General features: G+C 35.1%; 4 protein-coding genes and 1 pseudogene across 5 annotated transcripts; 4 read left to right on the forward strand and 1 right to left on the reverse strand.

Moving 5' to 3' along the window:
- Nucleotides 1-1978: 1978 nt before the first annotated feature.
- On the forward strand, nt 1979-3250 carry LOC107911499 (WRKY transcription factor 22-like). The gene is given in 3 exon segments (NM_001327045.1): nt 1979-2396; nt 2516-2626; nt 2755-3250. Coding segments are annotated over 3 exon segments (1008 nt in total). The 5' UTR covers nt 1979-1983; the 3' UTR covers nt 3239-3250.
- Nucleotides 3251-3653: 403 nt separating this feature from the next.
- LOC107911497 (pentatricopeptide repeat-containing protein At3g61520, mitochondrial-like) lies at nt 3654-5596 on the reverse strand (annotated as a pseudogene).
- Nucleotides 5597-5696: 100 nt separating this feature from the next.
- On the forward strand, nt 5697-9090 carry LOC107911498 (proline iminopeptidase). Of its 2 annotated transcripts, XR_005921042.1 has the most exons (11): nt 5717-6078; nt 6261-6397; nt 6483-6656; nt 6760-6996; nt 7084-7184; nt 7293-7365; nt 7450-7518; nt 7709-7816; nt 8007-8077; nt 8556-8681; nt 8768-8867. XR_005921042.1 is itself a non-coding variant. In XM_016839327.2 (10 exons), the coding sequence occupies exons 1-10, from the start codon at nt 5748-5750 to the stop codon at nt 8960-8962; spliced, it is 1551 nt and encodes a 516-aa protein (XP_016694816.1). In that variant the 5' UTR covers nt 5697-5747; the 3' UTR covers nt 8963-9090. The 2 variants fall into 2 exon arrangements, 1 of the variants encoding a protein (XP_016694816.1); XM_016839327.2 differs by lacking the exon at nt 8007-8077 and having other exon boundaries at nt 5697-6078; nt 8768-9090.
- A 947-nt stretch (nt 9091-10037) lies between these two features.
- On the forward strand, nt 10038-12446 carry LOC107911500 (probable WRKY transcription factor 43). The gene is made up of 2 exons (XM_016839329.2): nt 10038-10638; nt 12024-12446. Exons 1-2 carry the CDS (start codon nt 10247-10249, stop codon nt 12199-12201), a joined length of 570 nt encoding a protein of 189 aa, XP_016694818.1. The 5' UTR covers nt 10038-10246; the 3' UTR covers nt 12202-12446.
- Nucleotides 12447-14296: 1850 nt separating this feature from the next.
- On the forward strand, nt 14297-15005 carry LOC121203613 (late embryogenesis abundant protein Lea14-A-like). The gene is made up of 2 exons (XM_041105908.1): nt 14297-14578; nt 14660-15005. The coding sequence occupies exons 1-2, from the start codon at nt 14373-14375 to the stop codon at nt 14907-14909; spliced, it is 456 nt and encodes a 151-aa protein (XP_040961842.1). The 5' UTR covers nt 14297-14372; the 3' UTR covers nt 14910-15005.

Genomic DNA, 15005 nt, shown 5'->3' on the forward strand with positions numbered 1-15005 from the left:
AAAAGTTACAATTTAGTTTCTGAATTATTCAAAAGTTCTTATTTAAATCATTGGATTGTTAAAATTGATACTATATATGGCTTTCTTTGTTTGCACTATCTACACTAATCAAAAGCTTTATGTCCCTTTCTCTTCTACATTTCAACTTTTTTTTTCATGTCAAAAGTTTTTTTTTAAGTCACCGAAGTGTTAAAATCGATGTTGTATGCCTTTCCTTTTTTGCACTGTCTGCACCAATTAAAAACTTTCCTTCCCTTTTTCTTCTACATTTTCATTTTTTTTTCATGAAACAACTTTGACGTCACAAATTTGCAAACAAAAATACAAACAAATTTTTTTTTGGTCTTCAACACTGACTATCAGATCAACTTAGATCTAAGGTATGCTATTCTATTCGTAAATGGGTACTGATCCACCATACCAATCGTCGAATTGTTGCTTGGAGCTCACTAGTGATTTTTTTTTAAATAACTGCCTAGTGACTTAAACAAAAATTTTTAAATAGTTCAGTGACTCAAATAAAAACATTTGAATAGTTTAGTGACCAAATTGTAACCTTTTTAGTTAAGTGGTCAAAACAAAAACTTACCATAATAGTGACTAATGGTGTAATTTACCCAAATATTTTTCAACATATTTTTGAAATTAAATGGCTAATATATATTAATAAACCCTTAAATATTATTACTATTTGTTTAAATAAACTCTTAAAAATAATTTTTAATTTTTTAATTTAATGAATTATTCTCATTGAATTCACATTATTAAATGTAAATTAATTTTAAATTTTAAAAATATTTTTTATTTTAATATTAAAATCAAATTTTTATTGGTAAAAAATCTTAAGTTAGGAGTTTATGTAAGTACAAAATTTGTTTTAGGATTTTTTTTAATAAAGCGTAATAGTTTAAGGGTTTTTAAAAATAAATTAGTCAAATTAAAATATTTAAATACAACTCTCTGAATTTTGTTTTTGTGATTTTAATTTAAATTTTCAAGTAATCTTATTAATGAGTTGGTGTCTAGGCTCGGGTAGTTTTTATTATTTTATTAAGTAATTTAATATATCAAAATAGAAGTATATAAATAGATTTTTTTTGTTTAAATATAAAATATAAATTAGTAGTTATTTTTAGCCATTATTTATTTATTTAAAACTAAAGGACTTAGATAGCTTTCATTTTATTTTATTTTAAGAAAATTATTTTGTACACTAATAAAGTGCCTAAAGATAGGATTTTTGTCAAATACAATAAAATTTTAAAATTAAGTTGTAAAGAAAGTTTATAAGTACAAAAAAATGGGCAAAAAAATAGGAAAATATTTGAACAAAAATTTATCTTCGATAACAAAAAGTAAAAACAATACAAAAAAAAAAAAACTCAAATCTTTATCAGATAGGATTTTTATTTTGGAGAGTAAAAGGGAGAGGATGGAAAGCACTCTGTATGTGGTGCGAGTGTCGGTCGGCGACGCAGATTTATATAGATTATTGATGTGGGCACCCAAATTAACTGGCACCCACTTTTATTCATTTTTTGTCGTTAATTCACGAGCCTCTCCACGAAGGAAAAAAAGAGACGACATGCCGTTTTGACATTCTCTCCTCTTTGACAATGTCACAAAGTCAACTCCAAAACCGGAAGTGGTTTCTAATGTAGTTAAAAACAAAGGAAAATGACAGCCTTGAGATTCCCAATTTTGCTCACCCAAAATACCACTCTTTGTCTCTCTCATCCATCCCTTCCATTCGCTTCTTAATTATTATATATAATTGCGAAACCCCACTCTGACACAATCTCCATATTTTTATATTTTTTTGCTTTCTCTCTTGCAGCCATTAGAAAGTCAGCGCCTTGTTTTGTCGTCTTCTCTCTGTTTTCTAACAGTTTCTTGCCATAGGAGTCAGCTCAGCTGCAGATTTCAGAGGCTTTTTGTTTTTATTATATTTTTTTGAAACAGAGAGGAAGCGATACTGGTCTCATGGAAGTTGATTGGGATTTGCATGCGGTGGTCAGAGGTTGCGCCACTGTTACAGCAACCGGTAACGGTGGTGTTGGAAGCGGTTATTCCATGGCGGATTTGCACCCTCCTCAGTCTGGTGTTTCTTCGTTTGGAAGTGAAGAAGCTTTTGAGGGTCATGCTTTGTCTTCCCCAAATCAGTTGGAAGAATTGCATGAGCTTTACAAGCCTTTCTTCCCCAAATCTCAGCCACTTTCCCCACAGAGCACGCCTTTATCTTCACTTTCTTCTATCAGCTTCTCTAAAGAAGCGCGGATAGAAGAGCAACAGCAGCAATCTAAGCTGTCTCTCGCTGCCTCTGTTACCACTGCTATTACTGCACCTACTAACAATTCTGCGACTTCCACTTCTCATAATTCTCGATCTAAAAGAAGGTGAAATTTTTTTTTAGTTTACTTGTAATTAAAAAAAGTAGATATCTTCAGAAACCCATAAAGATTGTCTCCTTTTTCTTTTTGAGTTTATTAAAATTATTTAATTTCCCTATTAACAGGAAGAACCAGCTAAAAAAGGTTTGCCAAGTCCCAACAGAAGGGATCTCTTCAGACGTGTGGGCATGGAGAAAATATGGACAAAAGCCTATCAAAGGCTCCCCTTATCCAAGGTAAACTATTTTACAGAGAGGTGTAATTTGTCTATTTTTCATGTTGGATTATAATTTATAGTAACTTATGATTTTTGATTGCTTGTTTGATTGAAGCTTTGGTTGTTTGTTTCTTTGATGAATAACAGGGGATATTACAGATGTAGCACCTCGAAAGGATGTTTGGCCCGAAAACAAGTGGAACGGAGCAGAACCGACCCGGCTATGTTCATAGTCACATACACAGCTGAGCACAACCACCCTGCTCCGACGCACCATAATTCACTCGCGGGCAGCACCCGCCAGAAGCCTTGCACCTCACAAACACCCACCGCCGGCGACTCCGTCAAACCCTTCTCTGCCAAACCCGCCGGAAGCTCATCTCTAACTACCTCCGTGGATGAAGAGCTCATGGTTCAAAATACAAAGGCGGGGAGCAGAGAGGATTTGGTTGAAGATGAAGGGGAAGATGATTTTGGGATGTCAGACACGGCGGTGAGTGATGATTTCTTCGAGGGTTTAGAAGGAATCGCTGACATGGTCACTGGTAATTGTTTTTCTGATCGTTTTCAGCCGAGCTGTGACCTTCCCTGGATAGCCAGCAATGCAGCTACTGCCGCCGGTGGCGTTTAAGAATCGTCCTGGAACATTGCTTTTGATGCTTGTATATGCCATACATTTCAAAAGGTAGAGGGAATTGGATTGTACCCCGTTGTTAGAATCTAAGCCGAAAATGCTTTTTGTTCAGTACCTCTTTAGGATTCCATTAACGAGTCTTGTAGACAAAAATAGTTTCCTATTTCGTGTAAAGTTAGCTACAGAGTTAGGAGAAGTAATACTTTTAGGAACCTTTTTTAATTTTTTTAGTATTTTCTGATACAACTAAAGTGGGAAATTGCTCATTAATTTATCAGGTTCATGGCCATCTTCGATTACCTTCCTTGTATAGGTTTTTGATTCAATTGAATTGACCTGAATATGTATATTTGATGCCGGGGAGTGGGGACATAAGGGCAACATCTATATGCCATTTGCCTGCCCGCCTGCCCTCAAATTATCGTGGCAACGGTGTTTACAGAGTGGTTTAATAAGCCCTTGGGTTTCTCAGTTATAGACAAAATAATATAAATGACTAAATTAATAACGATGAAACATCCAATGGTACAAGAACTTGCACGGGCAACATCCATTGGAGTATGTAAGTCTCCCCTTGGGCTGTTCCAATGAAAGCTGATGAAGCCTTTCCGAACCAATGATAGATATAACTGCAGGTTCAGTCGGCTCACTCAACTACAATTTTAGGTCAAGCTCTGCCGCTGGCCATCATAGACTGAACAAAAAACAGCAATTTTCTCATTTCTTTCATGCCCCGATGATGGCCAAGTCATCACATTATGCCACACAATAATCCAAAAACCTTCATATTGCAACCATTCTATGCAATCGAGGTAGAAACCTTGTTTCTTTGAACGAAGCTTTTCAATTTTTCCAGTTCACCAACAGCAGAAAGCCATTCTGTTGGAATCTGCATGTTTATAGAGTCTGGATGGCAAGCGTGCTGAATCTTACTGTCCATCTATATTAAGCCATCTTCCAACATATTCTTCTCTTTCAGGCCTTTAAACAATGCATTGTAAGTGGTCGTATGAGGCTTCACCCCATTTGCTTGCATATCTTCCATCAGAGATAGAGCGACTTTGACTTCGTTATTCTTGCACAAAGATTCTATTAGAATGTTGTATGTTATAGTGTTTGGTGGAATCATTGATATGGAACTCATGTCAGTGAAAAGCTTCATGGCTCCCTTTGTTTTTCCATTTAAGCAGCACGCATGTAGAAGCGCTCTATATGTGGCAGTAGTAGCACAAGACCGTCCTTAATCGTCCGTTTCATCACCCTAAGAGCAAGTGCCAAATCCCCACTTTTGCAAAAATAAGCGATCAATGTGTTACAGGTGACACTATCAGGCTTCATTCCCACTTCCTCCATTTCCTTGATGATTTCATAAGCTTTTCTTACATAACCCATTGACAAGAGCATTATAGCATTTGATGTCAGGGAGGAAACCGGCTTGTTTAAACTTCGACAAAACATCATTGGCATCTCCCATCCTTCCAGCTTTGCAAAAACCGTAGATCAAGCTATAGCAAACAGTAGTATCTGCAGAGCATCCACTTCTCAACATTTGATCAAACAGATCAACCGCCTTAGGAAATCGTCAACATCACATAAAGCAGTAATTAGAGTAGCATACGTAGCTGCATTGCCCTTCGGTCCTTTCCCCCGCGTATCGTTGAAGAACACAATTGCACTATTGATCCTCCCATGTCTGCACATACCAACCACCAATGCATTAAGAGATACAACATTAGGTGAAACCCCTTCTTCATTCATCTGATCAAATAGCTCCTTCCCTATAACTTTAGAAAACCCATCAACCAAGCAATTATAAGTAACTGTATTAGGTGCCAAACCCTTCGTGGACTTCATCCGTTCCATCAAATGCAACCCTTCTTCAAGCCTCCCTGCCTTACAAAGGCCATCAACCATAGTATTATATATAACAACATCAGCTTCAATTGAAAGACCATCACTCTCGTTTTCTTCACCTATTTTGTCGAACACTTCCATCGCCTCATCAACCCTCCCTAACTTACATAACTGATTAACAAGAATCCCCAGAGTTCCAACTTCCGGCATAATATCACTCTTCTCCATCTCAGCCAAAACTGTAGTCATTCCCTTAACATCCCCACGCCTCCCTAATTCGGCTAAAAGTGCATTGAAAGGAGGAGCTTCAAGAGGCGCTCGCAGTCTCCCCATTTCATGCAACACATTCCAAGCTTGATCGCTTGATACGAGTAGTGTAGTGTTAATTTTGCTTCGTTGATATGCCAAACTTCGAATGTTTACAAGGTAATTAAAATAGAGATATTTTACGAAGTTGTAATTATTTTGGCGCGTTTCTTGCACGCATGTTGAGTTTCCCATGCATCACGTGTAAGATCTGAATCTGAAGTGAATGTCGGCATCCAACGACTAAGGTTTTTGCAAGTCTAAATCAACACGCTAAAACTCAAATCTACGTGTCCTTCCTTATCTGTTAAAAATTCTATGCATCGCGGACTTCACTATTCCGAAAATGTTGAAAAATCACGCGCCACCTAACTTGATAAAGCCTCTCCTTTCGTTTGACTTGTCCTTTTTATCATCTATCTCTGCTACTCTTTCGCCACTCCAATCCGCCAGACTCCACCGCTTTCGTCTTCGTCGGACTTCAATTCGTGCAGTAGTCGCCATGTCCATCCCCAAATTCGACTCCACTGGCCAGTCAATGCCGGAGCACGTCGCCGGGAATTGGTACTCGGTACCGGGCCTCCGACTCCGGGACCACCGATTTATGGTCCCTCTGGATTATAAAAATCAGGAAGCTTCTTCTAAGATATCCATTTTCGCTCGCGAAATCGTTGCTGGTAATCCGACTAGTTTCCCTTAAACTATAATTTAGGAAAACTTGTTTAATTAATTTATTTTTTTGAATAAATCACTGTTTGATTAATGTCTGATTCATTTTCGCTTGGGTTTCAAGAAACAATGTTGAAACCAGATTGATTCTAAGTTATTGAATAATGTTTAATGCTGAATTGGATTTCAGTTGGGAAAGAAGAGCAGCCAATGCCATATCTTTTATACCTTCAAGGAGGGCCTGGTTTTGAGTGCCCTAGACCAACTGAAGCCAGTGGGTGGATACTTAAAGCATGCGAAGAATTTCGGGTTGTATTAATGGATCAGGCATGGTCTCTTTGAAAATGTTTATATTGAAATTCACTGCCTCTTTATGCTTTGAATCCTTGATGTCTTCCTCTTTCTATTGCAGCGAGGAACAGGTTTATCAACCCCTTTGACTCCATCATCTATGCAGCAAATAAAGTCTGCCCAAAAACTGGCTGATTACTTGACACATTTTCGAGCTGACAGTATCGTGAACGATGCTGAATTCGTCCGTGTTCGTCTTGTTCCCGAAGCTAGGCCTTGGACTGTTCTGGGTCAGGTATAGCAGTTTATACTCTGTTCTTGATGATTGTGCTTGTGTACAATTGTAATTTGCATATCACCGTGCCGTTATCTTATCCCTTGTTTTCTTGGTTGTATAGAGTTATGGTGGTTTTTGTGGTGTTACTTATCTGAGTTTTGCACCCCAAGGTTTGAAACAAGTGCTTTTAACAGGAGGGATACCTCCGATTGGAGATGGATGTACTGCAGATTCTGTTTATAGAGCTTGCTTTGAGCAGATTATTCATCAGAATGAAAAATACTATAAGAGGTTCCCTCAAGATATTGAAATTGTCCAAGATATTGTTACCTTTTTGGCAGAATCCGAAGCAGGCGGGGTGATGATCTTCCTCATTTGATCTTGTTGTTCTACCAAAATGCTAGAATTGTACCTCAAATCTTTTTCAAATTTCCTTGTTCTTCAGGTACCTCTTCCATCTGGGGGAATCTTAACCCCCAGGGGGCTGCAATTTCTTGGTCTATCTGGTTTAGGATCCAGCGCTGGTTTTGAACGCTTGCATTATATGTAAGACATTAGAATTCATACTTTCTAATTCCATCCTTTAGAACTTATGACTTAATGTTGTGCAATATATATTATTTTTTAGTTTTCATCTTTCACTAACAACTACAGGTTTGAGAGGGCCTGGGATCCAATTTTAGTTCCTGGAGCACCAAAGCAAATCAGTTCGTATTTTTTAAATACAGTAAGAAAACACAGATTTTTTCCCCCTTATTGATCACAAATTGAGGTTTTACTAGTGGATCTATCTAATGTCATTTACCTGCAGTACGAAAATTGGGTGTCCTTTGATACAAATCCACTTTATGCTATTCTCCATGAGTCAATATACTGTCAGGTAAGCTTCCATGCTTTTTAGAATGTTGCTTTCTTGAGTTTCATGGTATAGTTTGTAATATTGCACACGATCTCTAATGATGGAAAAGAATGTAACAACGTATTTGGTTTCTGGTTAAACAATCTTCACCTAGCAAGGTCTTGACACGTATGTTATTTGAACTTGATATTAACTACATTGTGTTCTAAAGGGTGCTTCTTCGCGGTGGTCTGCTCACAGAGTGAGGGCTGATCACGAGAGCAAATTTGATGCAATCAAGGCTGCAAAAGAAGGGCGTCCTGTGCTTTTTACAGGGGAGGTAATACTATTGTGTTTTAGAGATGACTACTATTACTACTACAAATTTGCATTGGATTGTCCAAGTTTATTCGTGATTTGGTTTCAAATAAGTTAAAGGCATGGCAACTTCTCAGAGACATTGAAGATATTTTATATAGCTTCCTGTCATCTACATAGAGTGAGACTTCATTGCTTGCTTTCTTGGTCAGATTGCGACTAGCACTGACATATAGGATCTCATGACTCCCAAGATATTTTGTAAGCCCAAATAGCTATTGAGGTAAATATATATAGTGCAAGTCTTTCTTACTTGTATATAATGCCATACATTCAAACCTTGTCAAAGTGGACGTGTACCATGGCATCCCCTTGCATTTTGAGGAGCCAGAGTGGTGACGATTTTATTCAACTGAACCTTCATCTTGAAGGTGAATCTTCTTGTCAGTAATGTATGCTTAGGAATTTGATACTTTTCAGGAAAGAGTTTCGTCTACAATTATTATGGCTTCAGACATTTAAGTGTAGTTTGTGGCCTACAAATCGCTTTCCTGATTTTAGTTCTCTGCCATGGTTTTAGCATTTTTCTTTTTGGTTCATAATACAAACTGGGGGAGAGGGTGACAATAGCAAGGTCTGAACCCTGACTTTTGGGGTGCCAACAAAAGGCTTAACCATTGCTCGCTTATGCTGTTTGGTGCTGTGGTTTTATCATGATGTTTATACTGCTAGTTAATGCACGTGGTTTTAAAACTATGCAGATGATATTTCCATGGATGTTTGATGAAGTTAAAGCTTTGAGGCCTTTCAAAGAGGCCACTCAATTATTGGCTGAGAAGGAAGATTGGCCTCCACTGTATGATGGCACTGCATTGAAAAATAACAAGGTATGAAGATTAGTATCCACATTTTCTTTTTTACGAAAATTTCAATTCGGCCTAGTACTTTATTAATTTATCTAAAATGCTAGCAGGTACCGGTAGCAGCTGCCGTATACTATGAGGATATGTATGTTAACTTCAAGCTGGTCAAGGAAACAGCGTCTCAGATAGCAGGAATAAGGTTATGGATAACCAATGAATACATGCATTCCGGGCTTCGGGATGGAGGTGGGCAAGTTTTTGATCACTTGATGGGGATGCTAAACGGGAAGAAGCCTTTGTTCTGAAATCAAAATTAGGGTATTGCCTGTGTACATAATGAGGAACCAAACTTTGTTCGGCACCAAGCTTGTATTTGATACGATTGTTGAGTTTCTTTATCATAATCAGCCGCACTGGAAGTGTCTTTGTCTTATGATTGAATCCATTTGCATGTTGTGCACTTAAGTTTTAGTTACAAAACAAGTGAAAGCATTGAGAGTAGCAAGTCTTTGACGGTAAGGGAAACTGATTTAGCTCACCAAAGTTAAAAAAAGAAGAAGTGTAGTTGAAGCTGACATAAGACAATAGAACATACGAGCAGTATAGTCAAATTGCGGGGAATTGACGAGTGACCAAATCGCTGAACTCTCACAATGGTTAAAGTACCGTACAAAACAAGTGAAAGAATTGTTTCCTATGGTTTACAATGCAATACAACTCACAATCATATATGGGGTCTTCCCTTATTTTCTAGAGCTGGATAGGACGCTATATCATTGTTTCAACTGTCATCAACAGTCAAAATTTTTGTACATTTATATGGATTTTGATTTGATGCATTGAAAATGTGTAAGTCTATGGATGGTCAAAAAGAATTAGATGTTGATAGATCATCAAAAAATTTTAAAACTAAGTTCATTTAGTATCATCTAGTTTACTAATAGTATATTAAGTTATACACTATTAATGCATCAACAAGGTGAGAATGCCGAAGTTAAATTGCTATAATATAGAGAAAACTAATTGACCCGGGATGTAATCTCCTTGTAAAATTAAGATTTTAGGTTATTTTCTCACTTCATACACAAAAAAGGCAAATGCAGTTGGTTGGTAAGCAGAACAAATAATCAACATGTGTAGCACTTGACTTATATGGTAACATGAAAAGAAGGAAAGAAAATGCATTTGCACATGTATAGGTTTTTTATACAAAGAAGATTGCACTATAGGTTACAAAGAGTTACTACGATGTTAAATGTAAACTAAATTCTTCAGGTTATATACGTATATGAGTTTATATATGCATGCTTTGGTGATAACGTGTCGAATATTACTTGAGGGAGGGGAGAGGGGCAGTTGAACAGAAGTAGGTGAGATGTTGTTGGGTGCTAGAGAAAGGAATTACAACTTAAAAAGACCTTAGCAATTAGCCTCCTCCCTCTCCCAAATTTAACTCTTATCAAACACTTCTCCTCTTCTGTGTTGTACTTGTAGGGTGGGGGCAGTCCAACCTCTTTACCTTCCACCATTTTCCTCTCCCTTTTAAACTTCATTTCTTAATCATTCTCAGTTCTCTCACTTTCTCACAGATGGATGGCCAAGAAAGTAACCCACCGCCGCCCTTACTATCACCCCTTAATGTTCCTTTCCTCTTCCCAACTTCACTTCCCTCCTCCTCCTTGCATCCTCCTTTACAAACTCAAAATATTCTCCCCGATATCGATTGGGTTAGCCTCCTCTCCGGTCATGAGAATAAGCTAATGATTGAAAGCGGTTCTAATAATTTAATGTCTGAGAATGGAGCCGATCATCATCAGGATGCCAAGGGCGCCAATATGGATAAGAGGAAAGGCAGTAGGATAAAGAAGACAAGCCGGCCTAGGTTTGCTTTCCAAACCAGGAGTGAAGATGACATTTTGGACGACGGTTACAGGTGGAGAAAGTATGGTCAAAAGGCTGTGAAGAATAGCATACATCCAAGGTTTGTTTCTCTTACATGTACGTTGCATGGCATGCATGTTTATTCTTAACTTTTGATGCATTATATGATCGAAGTCGAACGTACTGCAGCTAAAATTTTAGCATGCATATGTTATTAAACCTAATTATATACGCTGGTTTCAATCTGCTGTTAACCAATTTATTGCAATAAGTTACGTGTATCAATATTCTACAATGGGCAGTAACATCCATTTTTAAGTTTAGGGTTGGAAACTCTAACCAGCCAATCCTACTGATCTGAATCCAAGTTCTTTTATTTTTATTTTAAGAAATTTAGTAATTTTAATTTTTTAAATTAAAAATACAAGTCAATTGTTAATATCCTTAAAATTTTTCTCCTAAATTTGTTTTTATTACATGATTACAAAGTGAGTATTTTTTTATTTAAAAAATTATGATCCATCATCAAATTCATTAAAAAAATTTTAATGATATTAACAATAATTACTCCTAAATTTTGAATTTTAAAAAATAAGAGATGAAATTTCTAAAAATATAAGTTGGGAGGCTAAATTCTAAATGTATGTAAAATTTTTAACTATTTAAAAATTAAATCTAAAATTTGAAATTTAAAAAAATAGAAAAAAAATTCCCAAAAATAAAAATTAAGGGATTAAATTTTAAACTACTGTCAAAGAGCCCAAAATTATTATAATAATTATAATACTTGATGCATATATAAATATTATAGAAAACTCTTTTCTATTCTTTTGTATCTAGCAAAAAAGAAAAAGTTAAAAAAAAAATAATTTGTACCGTTAATTCTTTAAACTATAATGTAATAGTTGACACAATGTATGAGGCACACTTGATTAAATGATGCAATATTAGTTTAAACTATGATATGGTATTTTTAAGGGATGTGACTGTTTATAGTTTAATTTGATTGTATTGACAAAGTTAAGACTTTATAATTCATTGAGTTAGTTATTCACGTTTAATTCTAACTGAAATTATTGATCTTGAACTAGTGAGGCTAAATGCAACACTTGGAATTAATCTGTTAAAAATGCCATCATATTCTAGATTCATACTATATCATTTATTTAAATTTATATTATAAGATTAATAGTTTTTCTTCAGTGGTTTCAAAAATAACTATATTATTATCTATAATGTTTGGGCAGTTTTTAATTTATTATAACTATTAATTTAGATATATTCGAGTTATTAATCCGATAATTCATTATAATTATTTTAAAAAGATTCTCTAAAAATGTGTGTACATCCATATTGATGCAGTCATTCTTATAAATTTTGGCGATGTCTAGAACCCAAAACCCATCTTTTAATAAATAGAAGGGTACTCATATATTTAAATGATATTGTATTTTTTCTAATATTCTTTTTAAAAAAAAAATGAAGGAGCTATTATCGGTGCACGCATCACACATGCAATGTGAAGAAACAGGTTCAAAGGCTGTCCAAAGACACCAGCATCGTGGTGACCACTTACGAAGGAATTCACAACCATCCCTGCGAAAAGCTTATGGAAACCCTAACTCCTCTTCTCAGGCAAATGCAATTCCTTTCTAGCTTTTAATTTCATGTTTGCTGTGATATCAATCAAGCTTTCTGTTCTTCTCATACGCATAAACTGCTTCTTTTTTTCCATTTTTATTTGCATGTAAAATTTGGAGTATAGAATCAATTGTAATAAACTTGTTTCGTCTTCTGTTTCCACTATAATGTTGTTCTTCAATCTTTGGATATTCACGTCATCAGTGGGTTGACTTTGTGATAAAAACACAGCCCAGGCCCAGCCTATACCTCAGCTCGTCTGCTTCATGCCAACTTGGGCCGGGCCGGTTATATATGGATTAGGCATAATATCATATTTAGCCCTTAACGTTACTTTTTTGTCAATTTGGCCCTTTTTCTTTTTTCTTTTTAAGTTAAATTTGACCCTCAACATTTAAAAAAAAAATCATATTTGATCATCAATCTTTCAAACAAAGTTGAATTATTGTTTTTCTAACAGAAATTATGAATAAAACATTAAATTTTTAAACATGGCAGCCCATATAGTAATTCACATGTATTTCATGCTTTTTTTTAATGAACTTTTTATAATTTTTTTAAATTTTAATGCTTTTAATATTTTTGTGTATTTTGTGTATCTTTTATATAAAATCTTTAAATGAATTAAAAATTATTATTTAAAATAAATTAAGTGACTAGAAATAAATATTTATATACAATTTTTTTATCACTTTACCTTAGGAGTGAGCACTCAATTCAATCAAGTCAAATCAAGTGAAAAAAATTTTGAGTTAATCGAGTTGACAAGTCTCATTTTATTATCCTAACTTGATTTGAAATTTTTTCGAATCAAGTCGAGTCAAATTGAGTGAAATTACTCGAGTTAAATTTAAAAAAAAAACATGTCAAATTAAAATCTTGTTATAATATAACTAATTCCATGCTAGAGCACGTAAATTTGAAACCATACATATTTGAAAACTCTTTCAAAACAAAATAAATGGGAAAATAAGATACTTTAGTATGATAAACTTGAACAATTAATTTACTTATTTAGGTCCCAAAATTATCATTTTATTTTAAAAAAAATTGTTTAACCTTTTTGTATATATTCTTTAGATTTTTTTAGAATTTTAATTTTTTTAAATTTTTTAAAAATATATCTTTTTTGAAATTTTTATAAATATTTTGAATTTTAAAAGAAAATTTAAAAATTATTTTGATTATTTTTGTTGTATTTTTTGTTGAAAGAGACTAATTTGTTTATTTTCAAAATTGACAAGGACTAGAAGGACATTTACACCAATTTTTTATTTGAGTTATTCAAGTTATTCAAATTGTAAAATTCAACTCAACTTGAACTTGAATAAATTGAGTTGATTTAAAAAAAAATGAATAGCTCGATTCGATTAACTCAAAATTCGAAAAAAAATTGATTTTTTTAGAGGTTGCTCAAATTAGGCTCAACCTTTTAGAGGTTGCTCATATAAGGGCTAAACATTTCAAAATGATCAAATAAGGGCCTAACATTTGCAGAAGTGCTCAAATAAGAGTTTTTCACGTACTTAATCTCAATTTGGAGAAAAAAATTAGGTAAATGCTGATGTGTTTAGAATAAAACACATAATACTTGAATAAGATATTGCTTGAAAAGAAAAGAAAGCAGTTAGAACATAATTTTAAACCTAATATACAACATTTGAGAAGCCATATTTAAACACTTTTGAAAAATTTTGACCCTTATTTGAATACTTTAAAAAATATGAGGTCCTTATTTAAACATTTTAGAAAATTTAACCTCCATTTAAACACTTTTATAAAAATTAGACATTTATTAGACTATTCTGTTAATTTTAATCTTTAATTCCTAAAAAGTTAAACCCTAATTTAAGTATTTGCCCTAAAAAGTTGTATATATTTCTTTGTCACGTAACTAGTAAAACATGTGTAAGGAGAGAAAGAAAGGAAAAGTAAAGAACAAGGAGCCGACAGCAGAGGTCTCCATCCACGGAAATACCACCTCCTCTACGCGTCTAATTCTACTCTCCCATCCACCCTCTTACGTGTTCCCAATGAAGCGATCCACCTATCACGTCCATTTACACGTGGCACCAACCCAGATGCCTCCTCCGCTCTATATAAGTAAATGGGAAAAATCGAGCATTGGCGAAGCTCATCCTCAGAATACATCCTAGAATATATCAAAACCCTCCAAAAAAGACTTTGTACGGAATGTCGCAGTTGTTGGAGAAGGCGAAGGACTTCGTGGTGGATAAGGTGGCCAACATAAAGAAGCCGGAGGCTAGTGTCTCGGACGTTGATCTGAAACATGTGAGCCGTGAGTGCGTCGAGTATGGCGCTAAGGTCTCTGTCTCCAACCCCTACAGCCATTCCATCCCCATTTGTGAGATCTCTTACAATTTCAAAAGTGCTGGAAGGTAATGTTCCCTCTTCCTCCATCTTCTTTGTTTATTTTGTTTGAATTATTGATTTTGATTATATGTGTAATTTGGGGACAGAGGGATAGCATCAGGGACAATACCAGACCCGGGGTCATTGAAAGCCGGCGACACAACGATGCTGGACGTGCCAGTGAAGGTGCCGTATAACATCTTAGTAAGCTTGGCAAAGGATATTGGTGCAGATTGGGACATTGACTATGAATTGGAATTGGGTCTCACCATTGATCTTCCTATCATGGGGAACTTCACTATCCCTCTCTCTCAGAAAGGAGAGATCAAGCTTCCTACTCTCAGTGACATCTTTTAGATTTATCATTATTATGTCTCTCTCATACTCATAAAACTTGTGTGTCGCTGTAACATGAAGAATATATCGAACCATACTAGGTTGTTTTTCTTTTAA

This window comes from Gossypium hirsutum, chromosome D11 (genome assembly GCF_007990345.1).
Source record: "Gossypium hirsutum isolate 1008001.06 chromosome D11, Gossypium_hirsutum_v2.1, whole genome shotgun sequence".
Lineage (NCBI taxonomy): Eukaryota > Viridiplantae > Streptophyta > Magnoliopsida > Malvales > Malvaceae > Gossypium > Gossypium hirsutum.